This window comes from Phalangium opilio, unplaced genomic scaffold, assembly GCF_054372755.1.
Source record: "Phalangium opilio isolate 3A_F unplaced genomic scaffold, DU_Popi_V2 ptg000075l_1, whole genome shotgun sequence".
Taxonomy (NCBI): Eukaryota; Metazoa; Arthropoda; class Arachnida; order Opiliones; family Phalangiidae; genus Phalangium; species Phalangium opilio.
In genome coordinates this window covers 96,023-120,454 of record NW_028324184.1, presented here as the reverse complement: position 1 = coordinate 120,454, position 24,432 = coordinate 96,023, and the positions used below count along the sequence as shown (strand labels likewise).

General features: G+C 36.5%; 1 protein-coding gene across 2 annotated transcripts in view; it reads left to right on the top strand.

The window, feature by feature from the left end:
* The window catches only part of LOC149658559 (uncharacterized), a 121,346-nt gene that overhangs the window by 38,766 nt on the left and 58,148 nt on the right, over window positions 1-24,432 (top strand). The window contains exons 1-2 of one of the 2 annotated variants that reach the window (XM_089844146.1): window positions 4,761-4,794; window positions 5,151-5,375. In XM_089844146.1, coding sequence (XP_089700272.1) covers window positions 4,776-4,794; window positions 5,151-5,375 — 244 coding nt within the window. In that variant the 5' untranslated portion in view covers window positions 4,761-4,775. Of the gene's footprint in view, window positions 1-4,760; window positions 4,795-5,150; window positions 5,376-24,432 lie in introns of those variants that run through there. The other variant, XM_089844145.1, reaches the window with a different exon arrangement.

Below are 24,432 nucleotides of genomic sequence, written 5' to 3'. Positions count from 1 at the left end.
AGTTTTAAGGATTTGATTGTTATTTTGAGGGTTATTAGTTCTAGTATAATTAGTATTACCTCGCAATTGTTTACCCGCATGATTGTCTAAATATTGCAGTCAGTTGGCGACTGTAATTTTACGTGTCATTATTTCATAGGAGGAATGAAGCGATACACTAGTTTGTCGCATCTTGTCGTTGTGTTTAAGGTTTTTGTCGCGGCCTACGCGCTTCATTACCATTAATTCTATAAGCCTGCTTCCTGCACCGTTTTCCCCTTTAATAATTACTCCCTTGTATTAACATAGGATAAGTACAGAAACGAGCTCGAGCGCCGCGTTGACTTAGGTCTTAGGGAATACGGGTTTTAATAATTTCCATTAGGTCGAGCTAAACAAGCTAAGTACTAATACTCTACATAGTAGAACGATATTTCTGACGATCAATAAACCCTGTTTTGTCCCGCAATCAAACATGCCACCGAATTTTACAACATTGCTCCGGACCATTTTCCACTCTGACTCTTTAACCCCTTGAGATTTTTAGCTACATATCCGTGTCCTTCCGCGCTGTAATTCTCCATCCAGTGGAATAACAGCACCCCGTTTTAACTTATTTCCACTAGCCTAATACCAGGGAGAAAGGGGTGCCTCGGTCTCCTAATCCAAGAGCTAGTCAGGCCTGGCCGCCTGGCTTGGTTTAGGTTTCACCCTCTTGACCCTAGCTGCCATTTTAGAGGGGTTCGAAGCTCTGCCTTTCTCCTAAAACCTACCCGTGTCACGATAGTACCAAAAAAAATTTCAAGTTAATTCGTCCGTCCTGTGACCTATTGCTTCGAAGAAAGTGGGCAAATGGGTATACACATTTACTTGTATAATATATCTGAATGTTTCAGTTGCACCAAAAAATTTTCCAATGACCTATCAGTTGCCTCGAGGCAGATACTTACATTGAACTTATTTCTTCCAGTGTTGGAACCCTCGTTTGCCCATGTCCCTAATTGGGGAAGAATTTCAAGCCATCCCACATACCCTATACCCCTTTACTAAATTCCAACGGATAATGATTCAGTTTCATTCGTCTCTCCTGTTCCTCTTACATTCTTTCCCCTTTTATTCCATCGGGATTTTAAATGCCCCGAGCCTTCCTGGATTCTGCCCCAAAACTCGCGGGACATCTGGGACATCTAGCCATACCATACCATAGCAGCAGCAACCAACTCAAGCGCGAGTTCAACGAAAGGAAAGAGCGTACGTCCGACTCGATCCCGAAGCCAAAAAAAGATTCCATTGCAACCAGTTCCTCTCGCTAGCTTTTCTTCTATAGTTTTTGACGCGAAACTTTTCGGGATCTAGCTGCTGCATGCTGCTACTTTCTCTGGATCTCTTTTCGGATGTAACTTTTCTCTCACCCTCTCACTGATGCAAGGGGGTATTCCTACGAGGTTTTAACCCCTTTTCCACCTCCACCCATTTGGTTCTCTCTCTCTCTACTCTTTAACTTCTTCCTTAGAGAGGAGTGAGAAGAGGAAATTTTGACTTTACTTCCTCGGAATTTCCCTTTTCCGACCGTTTTCGATGGTTAAAGGAGTGGTAAAATGACATTCAATTGATAGTTTTCCGAAGTTTAATAAAACGAAAGTTTAAAAGTGTGAAAGACTTCATATCTGCTGGGGCTTTGGAAGTTAAACTCTAAAAATCTGGGCTTCAGACAAACTTCCTTAATTTGGGGGCCAAATCAGCGAGACTGAATACTATGGGATTTCCCTCTAAAAACATTCCTGTAAATTTTAAAACACTTGATCCTCTTGAAGTGAAGGACTTTTAATTCGGTAAGACAACTACACTTCTTTCGCCAATTACTTTTCACTCTCCCTTTCAAAGGGGTTAGGATAAAAAGTTTTATAAGGTCGCGTATATATAGAGCCAGTATTGAGAGTATAGTATAAGAGAAGGATAGTCGCGCCTGCGCCCGACATCTGGTCATTACCATGGGCTCGGTTCCGGGCGAGCTAGGGTATACGTTGGTCTGTCCCGTTGGGAATTCCCTTTTGGCCCGGGTCTCCGTCGCGCGACGCCTGTCCCCGTGGGACAACCGGGAAAGCATTCATTAAATGGAAGCCCATGGGTGCTAGCCCCGTCCGTATCTTTCCCTTCCCCCCACACCCTCACCCCTCTCTCTCTCGCTCGCGTTTCTGCAGCTAGCATTGCTCTGGAGTACAGAAGGATCGAGCTTGGAACTGGCGTTCGTGCATCTAGGACGTGTCCCTGCGGGACACTCCAGTATTCCGAAGGTGGGGCTGGTTGGATTCTCTGCAAAGTTTCATTTCCCCTACCACGTTTAAATCCTTCTACCTTACCCCCTTCCCTTATAGCTTCTCTCTCTCGTACATTTCGTGTTACCGGGTTTACCGGGGGTCGTTTAAAACTCCCTGTCTGTAAAATGTCCTTCAGGACGAAAACCAATCTAAAGGGATACCGAACAACGGCAAGAACTTATTTCGTAATCGATGGAGACTGTTGATATGAATTTTCATCTCATTTGTTTTTATTTTTTTATTTTTTTATTTTACTCAATGGTCTATTATCTGAGCTTTACTGCTTTTTAACCAAAAATCCAAAAAACACAGGAATTTTCCTTCTATGTTAATTTAAATAGTCATAATAATAATATTTTTAGCTTTCCACTCTTTTTTTTTCAAGCTAGAAGGGAAGCCCAACCTTCAGGCTGAAACTCTTAATGCTTTTTCTATGAGCCCCTGTAGAAGTGTTTCACCCGCTGCACACCTTTTTACAGAAATGTTAAATCTGATATATTTTTTTTTACTTTTTTAGTAATGCAATTTACACTATCTTTAAAACGTAGTAGTTTCATCCCTTCTTACACTTCAATTCTTATTGAACCGTCCCTAGCTATCCCTTTTAGTATAGCAGTCGCGTGTTTGGTGCACCACCCCACGCACTACTGCAATTCCCAATGGAGTTCTGTCGAAGGAATATGGGAGCGGTGCAGGGAGAAAGGAGTTCTAATGTATATCAAGCTAGCTTTGGAACAAATCCAAGTATACCCATATTTTTTATATCAGATTTTATTTGTATTTAAACATTTTACCTTTCTACTTTCTTGGAAGCTGGCAAGTTCAAGTTGAGATATTTTTTTATTTTAATGTTATTCAGGTCTGCCATAGATTTATGTCAAATTTTCTATTAGGAGGAGAGTAGGCCTAGTAATAGTTTTGGTTTATTATTCCTTTGAATATTTTTTTGTTTTTACCTGTTATTAAAATGTTCACTTCGCGATTATGATACCGTAACACGCTCACCGTAATTTGCCTCAAAATTATAACAATCGGTTTTTCATCGATTTGCTGCAAGTTACGTAAAAAGACCATTTCAAAATCGGGGCGTTTTTTGTTCCTAGGTGTATTATTACACTATGTAAATGTGTTTTGTGTTTTCCCCGATTTGGTTTATAAAGTTGCGTCCCTTTTATCGATTGCGAGCTACCTGGCTAATGTCTCTATTATTATCAGAAGTTAATGACCCGAAGTGAACAACTTAGTGCCCTCTCAATCTCTGCAGTGATTGACAATTGTCTGCTTCACAAAAAGCCCTATCTCATAACCTTTTTTAATATTGTAGATAGACACATAGTTCCAATTCGAGAAGCATTCACTATTTTATAAGCTCATTCCAAAACAATTTCTAACACGTGACCCTTTTCTTTCGTCGAATTAATTTAACGTAATTCCCGCTGTTTGCAGTCCATTTAATTCAATTTATGTTAAAGAAAATAAAAACTAAATGAAAATAATAATTCACAATACGACATCGAGTGTTTTTAAAAAAATTAAGAGCTTTTAAAAAAAAATCGCGTGCAGCTGTGTTCTCATTTTTTAAGAAAGTGAAAAACATCTTCAGAATCAGCGTGATATATTCATTCCCCTTACATCGTTTCGTAACACCATAGACCATTTCATCCAAGAATGTGTCTAACTTCGACAAGTTTGTTATTTAAACTACTTTCAAGTAAATGCGAGTGAAGACTTCAAATTATCCGTCACTTTAAAAAAAACTATTTGAAGGCACGCGGTCCAGGCTGGGAAATAATGATATTTTTTAAACTAGTCCTTGGGACCAGTGACCCCTCTAGTCCCCGAAATAATTAACTGGTCTCCGGACTGGTCCCAGCCTTTGTTCTCCAATAGATTTGCAATTAATAAACTGGTCCCGAGGACCAGTAACCCCCACTTTTTGAATTAAAAAAACTAGTCCAAGCAATTAATAAACTGGTTTTGGACCAGAGGAAGTGTGCTATTTCCCAGCCTGACGCGGTCCAACAACCGCATAGCGTTTAAAAGGTCTTATTTTTCAGAACTATGTTCTGGTATGCCATTATTATAACTGAAGCACAGTAACTCGAAGCTGTATAGCTTAAAATTGTTCTTCTTTCGTCTTCGCGTATTCACAATTTCTGAATTTTAATTTAATTTGAGTATTTTCGCAATTTTAAATTGAAACATTCTTTTTATAATTAATAATTTCTGAGTTAATCTACTTCTGGTGATATTAAAAATATCTCCCACGTATTACATAAAGGTTCTTGCGAGCTTGGGGTGCGCGCACACGGACCAACGATTGAGAGACCCCTTGTTGGGTTTGGGAAGTCGCTGCATGGTATGGTACTACAAGACTAAAACTTGGATGGTAACCCCGCGGAGTTTTTGGGATAAGAAAATATCTTCGAGTCCCAGAGGCTACGTCCACCCACCTTTAGCTATCTTCAATGGAAAACCATGGGAGAAAACGTCACAGGTACTAAGTTACGTCATGCTGTGACGACCACCAAGCCGTATCCCCAACTGAGGGGAGACATTTAAAGGGAGTCTGAAACGTTAATAAAACAATACAGTACCATTTTTATAATTTTTAACGAAAGTTATCAAGATAGTCTGTTTTCTTAATTAACGATTGTAATTAATGAATTGCAATCAAAGATTCTATGGTATTGTTTTAATATCAAATCGAAATTAGTTTAAAAACATATTTCACCCGCTCTTTAATCTCTCAAATCTTGAATGAAGTCGTCATAATGATTTCCAAAACTTTTGGATTTTCTTCGTATACCACTATCTCTAATATAAGATTTCTTTTAAATTTTAATTCTTTAGACAGTCTCCAGTCGGCGCTGGCGGACCGTTTACGTCAAATCAACGACTCGAAACAAGATTTGAAAGTTTTTGACCATCAACTTCCGGATGGCGGTCGCTCCGAGAAGGATGAGGATGGCTCTAGAGATGGCAGCTCGCCGGATGTTCGCGACAAAAAGTTGCCGCGCCAACGGAGAGATACGACACCCACGAGGGTTACCATGGAAACCGATAGTTTGGAGTCTGGTGAGTACATCTCTTGTTTATGCCCGCTTACCTATACCTACTTTGTGTATCTCGGTGTGTATATTGTTTTGCGCGCTACGAATGTAAACACCATTTGAGATGTCAGGTATATCGATTAGAAACGTGATCAAAGTGTTTCGAGTGGTAGTAGTAGTAATCAACAATTATGTACAACAAAGGTGTTGAGGAATCTATAATAACAACATTATAGGCAGTAACTTTACTTCAACATGTAGGGGGCCATTTTAACTTAAACATGTAGGGGGGGGCATTTTAACTTCAACGTGTAGGAGGGCCATTTTAACTTCAACGTGTAGGAGGGCCATTTTAACTTCAACATGTAGGAGGGCCATTTTAACTTCAACATGTAGGAGGGCCATTTTAACTTCAACATGTAGGAGGGCCATTTTAACTTCAACATGTAGGAGGGCCATTTTAACTTCAACATGTAGGAGGGCCATTTTAACTTCAACATGTAGGAGGGCCATTTTAACTTCAACATGTAGGAGGGCCATTTTAACTTCAACATGTAGGGGGGCCATTTTAACTTCAAGATGAAGGGGGGGGCATTTTAACTTCAACATGTAGGGGGGCCATTTTAACTTCAACATGTAGGGGGCCATTTTAACTTCAACATGTAGGGGGGCCATTTTAACTTCAACATGTAGGGGGCCATTTTAACTTCAACATGTAGGGGGCCATTTTAACTTCAACATGTAGGGGGGCCATTTTAACTTCAACATGTAGGGGGGCCATTTTAACTTCAACATGTAGGGGGGCCATTTTAACTTCAACATGTAGGGGGGCCATTTTAACTTCAACATGTAGGGGGGCCATTTTAACTTCAACATGTAGGGGGGCCATTTTAACTTCAACATGTAGGGGGGCCATTTTAACTTCAACATGTAGGGGGGCCATTTTAACTTCAACATGTAGGGGGGCCATTTTAACTTCAACATGTAGGGGGGCCATTTTAACTTCAACATGTAGGGGGGCCATTTTAACTTCAACATGTAGGGGGGCCATTTTAAATTCAACATGTAGGGGGGCCATTTTAACTTCAACATGTAGGGGGGCCATTTTAAATTCAACATGTAGGGGGGCCATTTTAAATTCAACATGTAGGGGGGCCATTTTAAATTCAACATGTAGGGGGGCCATTTTAAATTCAACATGTAGGGGGGCCATTTTAAATTCAACATGTAGGGGGGCCATTTTAAATTCAACATGTAGGGGGGCCATTTTAAATTCAACATGTAGGGGGGCCATTTTAAATTCAACATGTAGGGGGGCCATTTTAACTTCAACATGTAGGGGGGCCATTTTAACTTCAACATGTAGGGGGGCCATTTTAAATTCAACATGTAGGGGGGCCATTTTAAATTCAACATGTAGGGGGGCCATTTTAAATTCAACATGTAGGGGGGCCATTTTAAATTCAACATGTAGGGGGGCCATTTTAACTTCAACCCTATACATTTACTTATAAAGGGGGACAATTAATAATTACTTCAACAAAATTTAGCACTTTTTACTTTGAAGTTGCGGAACTACGACTGGGGTCATTTTACAATTGGAACGATCAGATTGTCACTAGACACTTGACTACACCGCCCAATTACAGAAATTATTAAATTTAAATACCCAAATTTACAAAACGTCTAACCCTATAACCGGTTAGCCTGTACAAGGTATACAATTTTAAATAACATTTCAATTTTTAAAAAAAAAACATTCCCCCAGTCCTTATTATAGTATTCACCTTTCTAAAGCTAATAGCTCCTTAAATTGTTTTTCGTGGCGGCTATTTTAGAGCAATGATGATTTAATAGGCGATGTATAGAACCCCGAAATTTTTTTCCTCAATTTTTTTTTTCTTTATAAAAATTCAAATCGTGACTACAAAATAATGGTTAATGATTTGCTCCCAGTGCTACCGGTTTTCCACGCTACTTTTGGCGCGCTGTATATCCTTTAATTAGATTCCTTAATACGCATGCGTAGGGTCAAGGGTGCACCCTCCCCTATATATAGGAAACAATTAAACGGTTTTTAAAATCGTTCTTCTTCTTCTGCAAGCCTGCATCTTCGAGGTATATAGTGTTTAATAGTTGATAATTGCCGTTTTTAATTATTTGATTCGTTAATTCGCCTAAGGGATGGGTTTGTCCAAAAATATTCCCGATTTAATTAGCTCGGACTAATTGTTATTTCGTTTGATTATCTATTATACCAGAAGTGAGATGAGACCAGAAGTACTGAGCTAACCAAATTCTTCACTCGGCGAAAGTGAATATTCTTGATAACACACGAACGGTTGGCCCTCTGGTGGCGGTTTCTGAATTTTCCCTCCAAAACGTGAGACGCTCGCGGTGGTAGACGGCCGAACTAGATTCAAGCACCCGCGTCCGTGTTCCGTGGCTTTAGGTTGAGGGGAAGGGGGTAGGAAATGTTTTTGGAACTCGACCAATTTTTTTCTTTCTAGTTTTATCGCGTGGGAAGCGGCATAAAATCCTCAAATTTGTTCACTAATGACCGGATCTACTATTAATACTAGAGCCCTTCACTTCTAGTCTCATCTCACTTCTGATTATACGCAACCTTTGTAACTCAAAGTGGCGCATCACCATTCGCTCCCTAATTTATATGTAATAGTTTCATTCTCACTTTAACTTAAGGGGTGAAAACCCTTATTTATTCAACAACTATAATCAATTAAGTTATGTTAAATCATAATTTATTGCGTTATCTTTATTTAAGGTAGTAAACAAACCTCGTGCTTTGGCGTTAAAAACTAGCTCCCATTTATCATAATTAAGCTTTTTAGAATTTGTATTTCTTTATCTGTTGTTATATATACCTACCGCCGTGGAAATTTAAAATTGATTCGTAAGTGTTAATACGCGTTTATTTATAAATAAAACAAAGATAAAGATAACCTCCCTTTTTTTTGGACACAGATGTATGAGTTTTTCAAAATATATCTACGCTTTTCAATTTAGTAAGATTGAATATTTCGCAGTCAAACGTAATTCATTGAACCTTAAGTTTTGTCCACCGAAATTGCGCGAACAAGTTCAGTACTATTAGATTATCGTTGTGGCGTAATAACTGTATATTATTATTCCCGCAAGCTCCGGAGTTAAATTCATTCATTTTTAGCTAAGATAATTTCCAGTAGACCCGTTCCTTAAGTACAGATACTACGAAACGCACCCTCATATAAGTCTGGCATAAATTAAGGGGGATGTTATTTGGGAAATAAATTTTGAGTCGAAAATGTGCTATGATATTTTGCCCTAAGAGACGTTGTTTTCAATTTAGGATTTAAAAACTAGAAAGAAAATAATTTTGGAAATTTAAATAATACTCCACGTTCAAGTATAGCTTAATTCAAACCTCGCAAATCATTTTATCACTTGGTAAAAATGTTTGGGACGGTAATAACCACACTAAATAAATAACCTTAGCCAACTAACATATCTTCCGGCATTTTGTGGCTATTGTGCAGCACGAGGTGTATTTAATTTTAAGGATTGTCTGCTATTTAACTTATCGGTGGATTAATAATTTATATTAAGGGATGCTTAACTTTCATGCCATATTATTTCACCATTTCATCTCGCGGGTGGTCTTTAGTTTTCGATCACTTCGGCGGCTTTTCTAAGACATATCTTTCTCTTATCCCTTCCCACCTTTCCCCCTAGCTCTCTCTTACGTTTTTTTAAGATTTTTCCAAAGGATTTTAACCGAACGAGGGTTCAACCCACTGTGGGCATTTACACCCTTATTCATTCTGTAGGTCCTGGGAAATTTGAGCGTTGATTTATATTAATACTTTAAACAAAACAGACGATAATATAGCTCCAGAATTGAAGTTTCTGTCAACATTTTGAAATACCGTGGCTCACGAATATATCAGAACCAAAAAATATATATACCGAATTAACTGTTTGATATTTCACTGATATCACCCCTAGAAGTTTTGTTTTTGATACCGGTTTTTTCCTATCTTAGTTTAGTTTGTAATACCGATTTTCAAAGTTTTATATAAGGGTTCTTTTTATGAGATTTATGTTAGAAATTTGTTGTTATACCCGTTAATAACTTAAGATTTTTTGTTTGTATCTATTTTATAGGGATAAATTGGGAGGAGTTTAAAAATATCTGCATTTTAATCTCGCTTTTATGAGTTTGATATTTTTTATATAAATTTTCTACAACTTTAAGGTCTTCCTTTTTTTCTTCTAAGAATTGCGTCGAATCTTGGGGCCTCATTTTGGAGTTGTAATACGATATTTTTTGGGGTTTTATAAAAAACCTCCTGTTGTGAACGACCCCGCTCTAACTTCGAACTTTAATTTATTAAAAATTCTCAATTTTTGGATTTGGTTTACTTAATAATAATATTTACCATTGAAGAGTTAAGAAAAATACGTGGCTATTTCTTTGTTTTATCTAGGGTTAATCAATCCATATTCTCTCTGAACTTTGACCCTTAGAACGCCTCCTTTCATTTACGACAGACTTTCATTTAAAAATCAAATTATTTTACTTCATTGGTCCTTTAAATAATGTAAATGTTCAATTAACGCACCTTTATAATTATCAAAAGTTATTAATTAGAGAGGAAGGCGATAAATATTATCTTTATCAATAAAAATCGTTTTGTTTAGGAGTGCTCAATTAACGCGATTGAGTAAGGGTTACGCTTAATTCTTAATTTTCTCCCTTTTCTCTCCGCATTCATTCTCGTCCCTGGTTTCTCTCATCTCATCTCCCAAACCAAAAGCATCCTCCGTAACTTGTTGCTATTAAATTTGTAAAAGCCCATGACTATATAGTATCATCGTGTATATAGTTTATAATGAGGTTGTAAGTATGAAATAAAGGAGGTATAAGCGTACATATAGTTTGCCTCTCTTATCTGTATGTAAGAATCCTTTTCGACTCTTTAAATTTGTTGGGAATATTTTGTTGTATATACTAAAATGATGGAAGTATATTAAGCTAAGGTTATCAAAATATTTCGATTTATTTTGTAATCCAAGAGTTAAAATAAGGTTATAATAATTATCTTTTTCAGCGATTTTGTTGAGTATGTTTAGATTTAGCAAATCAGATCAGGGGATTGGAAAATAGGTTTGATGAAAACCTGAGAATCTAATGAAATTCTCCAAAAGATTAGGGAATTTAAATCTAGTTAAGGGACCGTCCATAAACTACGTCACGCGAAAAAAAAGCATTTTCTGACCCCCCCGTCCCCCCAGATCACGCTTCGTCACGCTTTTCTCAGACCCCTCCCCTAAAAACCACGTCACATTTCTTTAACCCCCCCCCCCTTCGCACTATGATTTGTCTTAATTTTCAAATTTAATTTGATTAATTTCTTGAGTGATATGCCGCCCTCTCAGAAATATTTTGCTCGGCTGAAAATTCAAAGTTCTCAAGCTTTTTCCCTCTGATTGACCTTTAGAATTTTAATGTCTGGATGTGCTTTTTATAAGCTTCAAAAAAGTTCCATAAAGCTTAGTTAAAGGGGCACAATTTTAGGTTTCGACACTGTCACCGAAAACAGTCTAATCGAGCTTGAGATTTAGAAAATTGGCCAAAGAATCGAAACCATTTCAATCGGCAGGGGAATTTGATTCATCCTCACAAATAATAGGGGCGAATAAACAAAGACATAAGAGAGATTACGCTGTTTATTTTAAATGCGCTATTTAAATTGGCTATATAAAAGTGTAAATAGTTGATAATTGCATAAATTTTCTACTGTTTAAACGATGATGGAATAACAATTTTGGTAAATTATTGTAACGGTGGACTATGGAATGTTGTCTTTCTTCTTCCATAACATAAGAGAGCCAACCTGCTTCTTACTGACTTCGTAACAAAATCATTTGCTAAATGTGACGTCGCGCATCGAAGAACCCCTCCCTCCCCCTTGTCACGGACCGTCACAAATTTAGAAACCCCCTCCCCCCCATAAGAGTGTGACGTAGTTTATGGACGGTCCCTAAGGAACAACTCAGGGAAAAGGTGTGGAAACGTTTTACAATCAATGATGCTGTAATTTGATTTCTTAGGGAAGTGAATTTCAACTTACCTACCGACATTTAATTAGAGGAGGATTTGATAACGTCTATTTGTTATACTTCCTATTATAGAGAGTTGAGGGGCGCTGCAGTATACACGGGCTTTGATTACTCAGTCACGCTATTTTCTCCACAAATTTGTCCACCGAGGAAGAGCGAATGGAATGAAAGGCGTTGGAATTATTCACGAACCTCCGATTCTTCGCTTGAACAAATTTAGGTGTATTCGGGGTGCTTTTATGAACGGATTATTATTAGAGGACCGAGGGAGAATTGCATGACGAGCTATTAATTACCACAGGGCGCCCTAGGCGAGTTTCCTACCCCCTACCCCCCTCCGGTATGTCTTACCCCCGCGCGTCCCTTTTATACTTATGCGATGCGGAGCCGAGCTCCAGGAGACCGTTTTCTATCAATTGGGAACTTCCATGAATGCAGGGTCTTAAGAATTTGATTCCGTATTATATCTTGAAGATTAGGCTTAACGAATCACTGGGATTTAAGTGGTTCTGGTGGTAGTGTTTTTGCGGTTAAAGGGAGAGTGAATTAAGGCGTATGGTGAAAAGAATTTTGAGGTTGAATTGAATGGACAGATGTAGAAAGAAAATTACTAAGAGTCTATCCGTTCCATAACATACTGCAATCAGAAGATGAAAGAAATTCTTTCTTTTCTTGTCTATATGCAGATAAAGTTGCGTTCTGAACTCTTTGAGTTTCATTACCCCTTGACGAATGATGTGGCTTGTACATACCACCCAACATCTAATTATTAAATAAATGATTATGTCAATTGATATATAATTGCGATTCTAACTCTAACAATATACAGGGTTTTTCTGATAAGGCTCCCATTAATTAAGGGAAATATTCTTTTGGCAAATGTTCTTTCAGTAACACCCTGTATATGTATCTAACTCGAACAACGTTTGAAATCGAGAATTGAATAGTACGATTATTAATACAAAGATAATTAGGAATTACCTTACCAATTACATTTGATGTCTTCTTTTTCTTTTAATGGTTTTTTTTCCATTTATATTTCGTTACGTCAATCGACTCCTTTTTGCCCTCGGGACAAAAATATTACTCCTAATAGAGCGATTTAAAATAATATCGAATGATGTAATTTTTTTGAATATGTAAATTTATTTATATCGTTTCAATTTTATTTAGTTTTATTAATTTTTTTTATTATTATTTTAGTTTTGATTTTGAAAGAAATTCTTACGAAATGAGACTTGACAGCTTACGTAAAACATAACTTGATTATGACGCGTTAGATAGTGATGTATTAATAGGCGGGAATATGCTAATTTGCATTTTTACACTTGTTTATTCAGTTTCAAGTTTTAAAGGGAGTGTGAAAGAATTTCAATTTTGACTAATGAAATCATAATGTTGTCGTTTCTATATCATTATGTCACCAAATTCAGTGGTGCTTTTTCTCATTTAGTTACCCTACCTTCAAATTAAACCAAATAAAAATTTAATCATGTTTACCGATGACAAGATAATCGTAAAAATATAGAGCGAAGAAAACATCAACATTCTTTTAATATATTAATTTATTCATATATTTACCAATGTGTGTAGTAGATTAACTTCAGATACTAAATTAATTTGCATAATAATTTAACCAGGTAAACAGAAAGGTACATATATATATATATATAGACTTTAAAAATTGTATTTTATGGGAGGCCCCGTCATCATTGAACCAAAAAATCTGACGTATGAGGCCCCCGGACCGGTGTTCGTCATTTTATAATACGGTAGAATATAAAAAAAAAAATAAAAAATAAAATGATATTGCAATTCTTAAAAGGCAAGCCGACAATGGGTTTTAAAAAGAAAAATGCAATGGAAACGTAATTACGCTTCTTGTTAATAATAGGGACTAATTTGACAGGCGAACATCGCGAAAAAATTACTTCGTAACAATGTAATTAATAACTTTGGTACAAAACCACCTACGTGGATACGTAACCTTGCAAACACGGTGGTGTGCTGCTTAAACCATGATTCTAAATAGATTTAAATCATGCATCTGCAATGAAACTTCGCTCACTCAAATGATAATCCTATTAAATTGATTTCGTTTCACTGATTTACAACTAGGCCTAGCGTATATTAAAAGTTTTCTTAGAAGCAAAACAATATATATAAGTTCAAGGGATTTCCTTCCGTGTTTTTTGTCAAACTTGCTAGGGCAGTCGTGGTACCAATGCTGCAAGGTTAATGTAATACGAAATATTTTTGGCGCCTCCCATTCCCTTCATCCAGATAAAAGAAAAAATTGCGCTTTTTAATTCTTTAAATTTAGACCTAGTGCATGTACAACTTCAACTGACAACTTCCCTCTTTCATAAGTTAACATTATAAAAATGTTACTAAATATTGGAGTTACGATATTATGATTTCAGACGATTTTTGACTTTTAAAATCTTTATAAATGAATACTCGAAGCTAGGTGAACAAAAATGAGTAAAACTAGTAGCTTGTAAGCTCGAGTGTATTTAAAGATTATAAATTAGTCAAGACCCTCCACCGCGTTTTAAACCGTTCATTATATGTTAAAAACCCTCTCATAATCCTTCTCTTCATTTAAACGATTTTCATTTTTGAACAAAACCTTAAGACAAAATAGGAGCACGAAACCTTTTTCTTCTACCTGGCATGGTAATTAAACTTTTAAATGTTCACGATCTTAAGTTTTTTTTTTATTTTTTTTTATGATTGAAATTTGAAGCCAGCATCGGGTATATTTCCCACGATTATGTCTCGTGCCACCTATTCATTATCTGACGCTTTAAAACAAGGGATGTTTTATTTTTAATTAGATACAAAATTAATTACAGTTTAATTATCACCGGATTTGCGTTTTTTTATTTTTATATTTTAATAGTGGTTGGAAAATTTATTGGGCGGAGTTTTGAAATTTAAAGTAATTTTTAATGGATTTTGAGTATACAGTTTTTAATTGTTTTGACGGTGTTTTTTAAAGTATAAGAAGGAGATTAGAGCTTAATTTTAGAGGATTATATCAAACTGTGCACGAAAAAAATCGCCACTTCTTTTAAAATATAAGATTTATCACTTGTTTGGACGTGCACCTATATTGATACTCTATTAATTGTTCTTAATAATCTATGCCTTAAATTACAGCCGATCACGAATAATTCATAAAGAGGTTTTTGATATCAGAAAAGATAGTTCGTAAACCAATTTTTCTTCGGTCAGTAATATTCTATTATATCGTATAAAAATAAAGAAGAAAAAAAAATAAATTACGTATAAAATTTCGTGCTACGATCTTATCAAAGATCTGGTTTATTGGCTACTACTTTGGAGAAAACGCGCCAAATATTCCATGACCCCCATGCATCGCCCAAATCTCTCCCTTTTTATAAAATCATTGGCTTCTTTTTTTCGTTTCCAAGGGACAATGAAACGAAAGTTATATTAATTTGTTCAAAATATTTACATATAACCCTGTTTAAGTGAATCAAGTTTACTCGAAAACATTGGCCCGGACGGCATAATGGAGATAGAAATTACATTTTTGACTTAAAGTCCCCAAAAAAGAACATCCCCCTTTAATTTTTGCCAGATTTATATCATAAACATCCTGTATAAATAATTTTAACACGGTCTTCTTTAAATTTCTTTGGAAAGATGGCGACTCCGCGGTTTTATTGGATTTCAGAGTCCCTTTAAATTATTCCATCCTGTTTTTCTATTCCTAACTAGTTCGATGATTACAATAATTACGCCACTATTAAAATGGGCGATTCTCTCTCTCTCTCTCTCTCTCTCTTTCTCTCTTTTTCTCTCTTAAATGTTATTCCTCGAAAATGGGCGCAAATTTAGCTTTTTAGAGGGAAAAAATGTAGGAAGACACGCGCGAAATTAAAACCAGAGGAGGGAACGAACAGGCGGCGAGCTCTAGAGGGGGTTGAGAGATATAATTAATAACCCGACATTTAATGTTTCCATTGTGAGCAGCGTTCGTACGTTGGTTGCTCGCTTGCACCCTGAATTAAAGGTTCTTTCTAGAGGCTTTCGACACCGCGTCCGTGCATGAAGAAAAATGGATATCCAAAAATAATATCAAGATTCAATTGTTTCCCATCCAAAAATACTCCATTTTTCACGCCTTGTCTTCCGCGGGAAATTTGACCCTATCTGAAAAAAGTTGCGAACTTTTTTTTTGGCTCGATCCTGGCTGGCTTCGTGCGATTTCCTGATTTTTGTGTTTTTATACAATTAAAATTATTTAGGCGTAATGAGGTCCGGTTTACGAAGAAGGTTGAAGAGGTTTTAATTTTAACACAATTGCTAAATTTCTACTGATTGATATCTTTTGCTTGAAATGAGAATAATGTGAATTGGGTTTAGAGCATAGGGTTTAATTTCTCGTAACTTATTTAATATTGGAAATAGACATATTATAATATTTGAAATGTTGCAAAAAAAAATCCCAAAAAAAATATCTTAGTTATTTTTATTTGGTATTTTTATTTAGTATAGACTTCAGTATTTCATTGACCATTTAAAACCATTCCACGCAACTATTCAATTTCCTACACCTTAATTGAATTTTTAATTGTAAACATTTAATTATTCTCTCTCAGTTTCTCTATTATTAATTTAGATGTTTAATGTAGCGTGTTTGTGTTAAGTCAAGCATTCTGTTCCGAAAAAGATTTTATTGATAGATAAGCAACTCGACCGTTTTGCAATTTTTATTAATTGCTTGCTATTTAGTTTTTTTAGCTCGTCTGCCCTCTAGAGAGTCCGTTGCACCAATGTATGCGGTAGAGAATATAATTTGAAATTCTTTTTGTATACCTATCACTTTTTGTAAACCCCAAAAAAGGCCCTAAGAATTTGGTTCGGTTTTAGTTTGTTTTAGATATTAAGTAATTGATAAACAGCTCAGTTTTCTGTACATGAATTTAGTAAGTTTCCAAGATTGTGGTCGACTTGACCTACCCCTTTATATCCTGATATTTAATCCTGATTCAAAAATCATCTCTTGAAACAATGGGAAAGTTAATCCCATGTATGATTAAATTCCATCTTTTTTATTTGATATGAAATAAAATCAGTAATTGTCCCTCAATTTTAAAGAACGTAGGCCTACAATGAAATTATCATAATATTTTTTTTGGGTGGCCCCTTAAACTTAACTCCCAAAAATATAAGACCTTATAAAAAAATCTTAACCTTTATAATTCGAGACATAAAATATTGTTCTCCTTGAAAAACTAGACACGGGGACTTGAAGAAAATTTTTTATTGTCCAAGCTAGTTTTTAATTCCCTGCATTTTAATCAAGGTTTTAATCTTCTTAGGAGATGGTAGCTAGTTCCTAGGGGTCGCCAGTCTTAGGGCCTCTGTATGTACTTGTTATAGAATTATCTTGGGACAGCTAAAAACCAAACCCATGCCCCTCTCCTCCTTACCCTTAAAGGTATTCTTGAATGTCAAAACGGTGTAACTAGAGCTATATTCATTATAAATCTGGCTTTTAATTGGATAAGGCTGTAGGTACGTCAGAAGGGAGACTCGTAACTCCTCCCATTCCTACCCTGGAGGTGTAAGAACACTCCAAGGCAATTATCCCACATCCTGCAAAAACTCAAAGACTCCGTTCAGATATAAATATATCAGCCTTTTTCTGACAAATTTAAGTATCCCTTTAAAAAGATCGGCATTTTTGTCGGTATACCCTTTTGCTCCTTATATTTTACGTTCTCCTTATTATTTTTACCGCCATCGTCTTTCGAGGGACATAAATTCGTCTAGCTCATGCACTTTCTATCCGACGAATTAGAACTGATATAAAATTGTAATGAAAGAGTTAAACCCCAGTGTCATTTTGGGGTTGCGAGTCTCAGCGTGGCGTATAACTTTACCTTTATTCGTTTTAATTTGTAGGATGTATACCGAAAAGGGGAAGGGAAGTTTAAGTCAGGGGATGAGGGGTCGGAAAATGTTTCCTCTGGGGCTCGTACTTCTCTTTCGACCCCTTTAAAATCTAAAGGGTGCCCGACCGGGAGGAGGAAAATAATTGTCCCTTGCTTTTCTATATAGGTAAAACCCTCTACGCTAATTATTGAAATTTGTCCAAGGTCTCGTTCGCTTTACAAATTTTCAAAAAACAAAAACAATTGCATACTATACATGCTAAGCGAGTATAAACAGAGGGAACATGTCTAAAGGGTACCCACCTGTAAAAATACCTGAGGCTTAGTGTGGGCATCCCTTAATTCCTAGGTAAAACCTAGATTATTATTATTGTTATGGAATATTTTAGCCTAAATATGAGTATTTCTAACACATCAAAGTTTTCCTTAATTTAATGATAATCCGAACATAACTCTTTAGAATTAAGTAAAAGAGAATGGATGCAGTGAGAGAAGGTCGCCGGCCGGAATGATGCTAGATCGTCCCCGGAGACTTTCGTCCTCTGCGATGGGGCGGTTTAATTGGGCGAGGGCCCAACCTCCTCATACACCAAACTCGATGACTAAATGCCCCCTTTGATACTTATAGAACATAGGAAAAAATAAATAAAAAAGGCTTAACTGCGGAGGAGTTGGGTGTCCAAAAGGATTCCCAGTAGCTTTGTTAAGATTTTTTTTCCTCTCTCCTCTTTTTCGTTTTTTTTTTTTGAAATAGGACCATCCAAGGTTACTCTTTTGGGGTTTGGAGAGAGAGAGAGAGGGGAGGTTTACCTCGATAAGTGCTGCATTGGGTCTTTGCTTCTCGCATTTTCTCGTCGTTTAATGGTCAACGCGGGATTTTCGCTTTTCCACGACGAGATAGAGCTGTATTAGGAAAGATCTCTTTTCTCAGCCTATACCCAGCCCTTGCTTGATATATTTTTTTTTTATTATTTTTTAGAGACGAAAGGGGAGGGAAAGGGGTTTAAGTCTAGTTCGTACTAATGCTTTAAATTGTTCATTAAGGTTTGGCTAGTATGATAATTTCGGCGGCTTATGCATGGGATGAGTATTAAATTATTCAAAAATTGGCCTAATTTTCTCAATATTTTAGCAAATTAGGCTTAATTCCTCGGGATTTGTAACAGTTTTTTTAAAAAATAAGAAGAATATCAGTAGTTTCTTGCAATAAAAACTATGCAAAAGTTTGAATAATTATGCATTAGATATAAAAAAATAAATAAAAGCGCCTGTAGAAGTGTTGCACCCGCCGCATACAGCTGTACGCCTCGAAAGAAAACCTGCAGGGGCCATAGGAAAAACCACATCCCGTTAATTATACCAAAAGAAGTAATAACAAAAAAAAAATATCAGAAAATTTCTCATTCGCCCAAATTAATATCTTGACTAACAATCAAGACTGAAACCCAATCAACGAAATAACTACCACTTTGACTTTTTTTGTTTCCGATAAAAGGCAAATATTCTTTTCCCCCAAAAGGCAAAAATTAGTCCCGGGGCCCAATTTTGGTTCTTTTTCGGGGGCCAACTGAGATAATTCGATTGGAAAAATCTTCATTTCGGATAATTCCAGCGGAGCTTGCACGGATCTCATTTCATTTTGGGAAAAAAGGGGGAAATAAGAAAGTCGGAACTAAGCTTTGGATAGTAGTAAATAATAATGAAGCCAAGTCTCCAAAGGGTTTCTCTCTCCAAAAGGGGGAGGGCGGGGTTACTGGGTCCCAAGACGCGGGTCATAAGAATCGGAGAGGAGCCAGCCCTGCCCTACACCCACCCCTTCCCCTCAGGAACTATTCTCATCTTCTTCCGTTAGAAATTGATTAAATTGAAGTGTATTACACACCTGTTTCCCGTTGAAACTGAGTTCTCTCGATGAATGGTTAACGTTGTTAGGGGTCAAATGGTCAGTTTATTTTATGGTTAGCTACAGAGAATTGGTCGAGTACGTTGCCAGTTGTCTCTATAGCAGTAACGCCAGCTTTGGCCCCATTTTTCAAAAGCACACGCTATACGCAACATATTCAAAAGGTGATGAGTACCTCTTGTTTATCTACTTTTGTTTCTGTAGTATAGTGTAAAGGCGTAAGGAAACCTGAGGAGGATAGCTAACCCTTGGTATATCCTACACTTTTTGCTCGTTTCTGAGAGCGCGAAAAATCGCGACTCATTTAATGAGCCTTCATTCAATTAACACTAGATTCCCCTAACCTCCCTTACTTCATTACGTAAGCATCTAGGCGCATGCTCCTTTCAATTTTTGCCACTTTTTTTTTGTTTCTTCTCTCTGGCGAAGGGGGTGTCCCAGGGCGCGTATAAGAACGCCCAGGGCATAATATCGGAACCCTTTTCTTCCTCCGTATCCTCCTCAGTACTAGTCCCGGTGCAATCCAGTGTAACCAAGTCAAAACTATCTTTTGTGTGCGAGTGTTTTGGGCCGAGGAGTGTGACTTGGGCTGTTGGGCATCTTACCAAATTTCGTGGAGAGCTCTGAAAGTTTACCCCAGAGGGTGCTTCGGAATTTGCCACTGGCCAAATCGAATATATACTGAAAGGGTGGTGTGTTTTTATTATCAAGGGATTTTTGGTAAACTTAATAAAAGTATTTTTGGGCCTCCTTATAAGTTTCATTATATATCGCTGTTTTAATTGCTTAAAAAAGTGAGATTAAATTGAGGATTAAATTCTTCTTTAATTTTTGAGTTGTTTTAAAATAATTATTAATTTGGAAAACTTTTTTTTTTTGATTGATTTTATACGGTTTTCTTTGATAAAGTTAACCCACACCTGAAATTTAATTAATTTTTTCAAATTTTTTAAATTAATATTTTTTGATTGGGGTGAAGAAAAAAAAATGTATCTAATGGAGATTGGGGCCCGACTCTCGATATATTAAGACCTCATTAAAAATAGGAATTTTTCCATCAGTTTAAAAGGTGTTTCTTTACTTAAAGGCAGACTGAAACTCATCAAGCTATTAAAACAATATTTTTCATAAACCAATTTTTTTTTTTTTTTTTTTCAATAGACTCGGTTATCGTCCGCTATCGAGGTTTGATAAAAATTCCTAAAGTCGGAAGGATTTCCATGGGAATATAAAAAATCTTAAATTAGAGCTTAATAATTTAATATTTCACTCATCCTTTAGAAACACGAGCGGGCACCCATAGGCTAGCTTAATAATCTTTATTCTTAAATCGTTTAATATAAGTTTTTTTCGACCTCATCTAGGCCTATATACTATATTCTCAATTTCTTCTATCTTGTTCTACAGTACAAAGCAGATGAAAAAAATGTGCAAAAGATCTTGGGGGGCTTGCTATACGAGGAGGGTTAGCAGCACTAGGCGAAGTCTCCATCCCCTTCCTTTTTTCCGATTAATAAACGCCGTTCGCTAATTGCGAATTTAGCTTCAGGGGGTTTCACCTTTTTTTTTTTCTATCTCTTAACTTTTTCTTTTCCTTCAGAACGAGGGGTGCTGCTAACTGGTGCAGCGTAGCTTGCTACTTCTTAGGCGACAGGGTTTTTAATGCAAAGTGTTTTCCGCTGACTATCAGCCCTTCTTTCTAACCTTATAACGAACTAACTAACTAGGGATTATTGTGAGTTCGGAAGGAAAGAATTAAATCTTTTTATCTAATTATCAGAAAAACCAGTGAGGGCGACAAATTACGAATGCCGCACCCGAACCGAGAGAGTTGAGACCTGAAGGGATGAATTTTTACAGATTGCGCATGCATTCGTTAGGCTTAGCATATTTTTTTTATTTGCGACTAAAGATGGGAGAGGAATTTCAAAATTATATCTAATTAATTATATTAAAAAAAATGGGCATTTAAGCATTTTTTTAATATAATTTTTTTTTTTTTAATTTTTTCCTGAGATCTGCATGAGGTTCATAATTAGATCAGTTATGTCGCAAAGTGAAAAATCATCATTATTATTATATATTCCCCCCTCTTTTTTTAAATAAATAAATTTCTGATTTAACAATCAATGCTAGAACAAGGGTCAATTTAAAATATTAGGGAGACACTATGCGGTTCTTAAATAACACCGTAACCTCTAGTCCTAAATCGTGAAACAATATCCCGAAACACATAATAATCAAGGCTCTCTTCTCTTTGTATTCCAATGTATTGTCTTGGTCTCCTTTATATTGAGAATCACGTCGTTCATCCAAACCACGTAATTGTTTTAATTGGTCAATTTCGGGCATATGTGAAGTTGTGAACAGCTACAGACCAAAATTAGGAAAATGTATTTTTTTTTCCTTCGCTAGACCTATAGCTATCATTTAGCTAGCTTGTTTGTCCGAAAAATCAGTACTCTTTGTTATAGTAACTCGATTTCTCCATGTGCCTTCTTCTTCCTTCAACATGAATTTATTCAATTCACAAATGAAATACATGCTTTTAGTTAAGTAATGAATACTGCAGCTTTTTAGTGACCTAAGGTAATTGCAAAACCAGCTCAGACAACCAAAAAAGAAGTCAATATTCAATGTATAATTTTATCAATTCTGCATGCGGTGCATTGTCGCGCGAATGGTATAGTTTCTTTTTAGTGCAAGTCTTAATTGTTTTAATAGGTTTTTTTCTCTTCCATCCATTGAATGTCCCTTTAGTTCCCTATAGTTCTTTGAGGCTAAAGAGACGTCGGTTTCTCCCTTGACCTCTAAAGTAATTAGTTACCGTCCAAAATTCGTCTCAATTAAGACAGACCGACCGACCGACCAACCCCGAGCTCTCTTTAACGAACCGAGAACAAATCCAAACTCCTCTTTCTTTTTAAATACAATCTCAAAGTCTCGGACGACGGACACTGTCTGTTTAATTTCTCTGATTCTTTTTAATTTTGTTTGCCCTGTATAAAAAACAATACATTGAAGAAGTATAGTATAGTTTCCGAACCAGGCACGGGCTGTTTGTTTGCTTTTCTATAAAGTTTGAAAATAACTTTACGCCATGAAACCATGCTGAAATTAAAGCACCTTTTTTGTTCCAAAGTCAGTTTGAATTACACTATATACGATAGACCAGAAGTGAGATGAGACTAGAAGTGAAGGGCTCTAGCATTGGTAATAGATCCTGGCATTAGTGAACAAATTTGAGGATTTTACACCGCTTCAATCGCGCCTACGCTAGAGAGAAAAAAATTGGTCGAGTTCCAAAATTATTTCTTACCCCCTTCCCCTCAACCTAAAGCCGTGGAACACGGACGCGGGTGCTTGAATCTAGTTCGGCCGTCTACCACCGCGAGCGTCTCACGTTTTGGAGGGAAAATTCATAAACCGCCACTAGAGGGCCAACCGTTGGTGTGTTATCAAGAATATTCACTTTCGCCGAGTGAAGAATTTGGTTAGCTCAGTACTTCTAGTCTCATCTCACTTCTTGATAGACGAGGTATGCATACAGTTTAATAGGAATGATTGTGCACCACCTGTATGTATTCCCAAGTAAGGATTATGACCCCCGGATAACATTGAACTTTGCTTGAACCTAATATTTATAAAAGAAACCATTAGTCTTCAATATTGAATTTAAGTATTTTTTCTTTTTCAATGTCGCACCCCCTCTAGGCTATTTAAATTAAAAACATAGTTAAAATTATAATCAAATCAAAATTGATTAAACCAGTTATAGGTAAGAAAAGGTTGGTAATAATAATTGCCCGCGGAGGATTATGGGGAGTGATTTAAGAGACGTAGCGCGTGCGTGGCAAGTTGAAACAATTAATAAACAATTGAAAGATAGCTCGGCCCCCCCTCTCCTCCCCTCCCCTCCTAGCTCATTTCAAAAAGAAAGAAGTAAAGCGTTCTTCCTACTAGTTTTAGAAGAACTATAGCTCGTTTCTTTCTATGCATGGGTATAGTCATTCCAAAACGTATATTATCGCCTTGGATGCGATAATTACGATCCGCTGGTTGTTATAGCTATATAGCCGAAAAACCAACCGCTGCCTGCGAGTCATGTTTAATAGGAAACAATGACCCCTCACGTTAGCGGGAGAACGAAATGATCGGTCGCTTGCTTGCTTGCTTGCTTGGTATAGAAGGGCTCTGTCTGTAGCTCTTTTTTTCACGCAGGAAATAATATTTAGCTTTGTCGTGAACACGTAGTCAACGTTTTTCTCTTAATAAATTACACCTACGTATATACATATATATATTCTCTATGCCTTTGCTCTCTATTTAAAAATATGTATGGGGCGAACACAACTTTAAAGAGATTATGAATTAAAATTATATTGCCAAAATATATCAATCACCCCAGCTTAGAATATATATTTTGAGGTCTTTTGGGACTTTTTGACTCTTGAAAACAATGGTTTTTAAGGGTCAGTGTCGAAGATATAGGCTTATTAAACCTAAAATAACCCCACGTTCAAAAACATTCCGTATAGTCTTACCTCCAACATTAGTTTTATAGTCGAAACTCCATTAAACTATTTTCTTTCTTTTTTTTTTACTTCATTATCCCTTTAGTTGAAAAAAAAAAACCCTATTATATTATAGAGTATGCTAGCTGTCTTCTTGGCGCGATGCAACGTGCTCTCGAGTATATATAGATAGATAGGGTTTCGAGGCATATCCATTTCTAATTTGGAATACTCGGGGCAAGGCTAATAATAATAATACTATCAGCTACGAGAAAACTATAAAAAAGAGTGACAGGAAGTTCCGATTATTAATGTTTATCCCCGCTTGCTCGACTTTCCCCCCCCCTTTCCCCCTTTTTCATTTGACCACCTCGTTCATTAGTCGAAAACGCAGGTGTCCCTTCTGGCTTGGCGAGCCGGTATATGATGACTTAAAGCCTGGCACGTGCTTTTTGCAAACATTTTCTTTTTTCTTCTTTTTTTAATTTTTATTTTAATAATAATATTTTTTTTTTTACTTTGGTTTTGGTTTTATTAAAAACCTGCAAGGGGATGAGTGAATGTTGAAGCGGCGATATCTTTTCAAAGTTGTCGCTTGTAAAATAATTA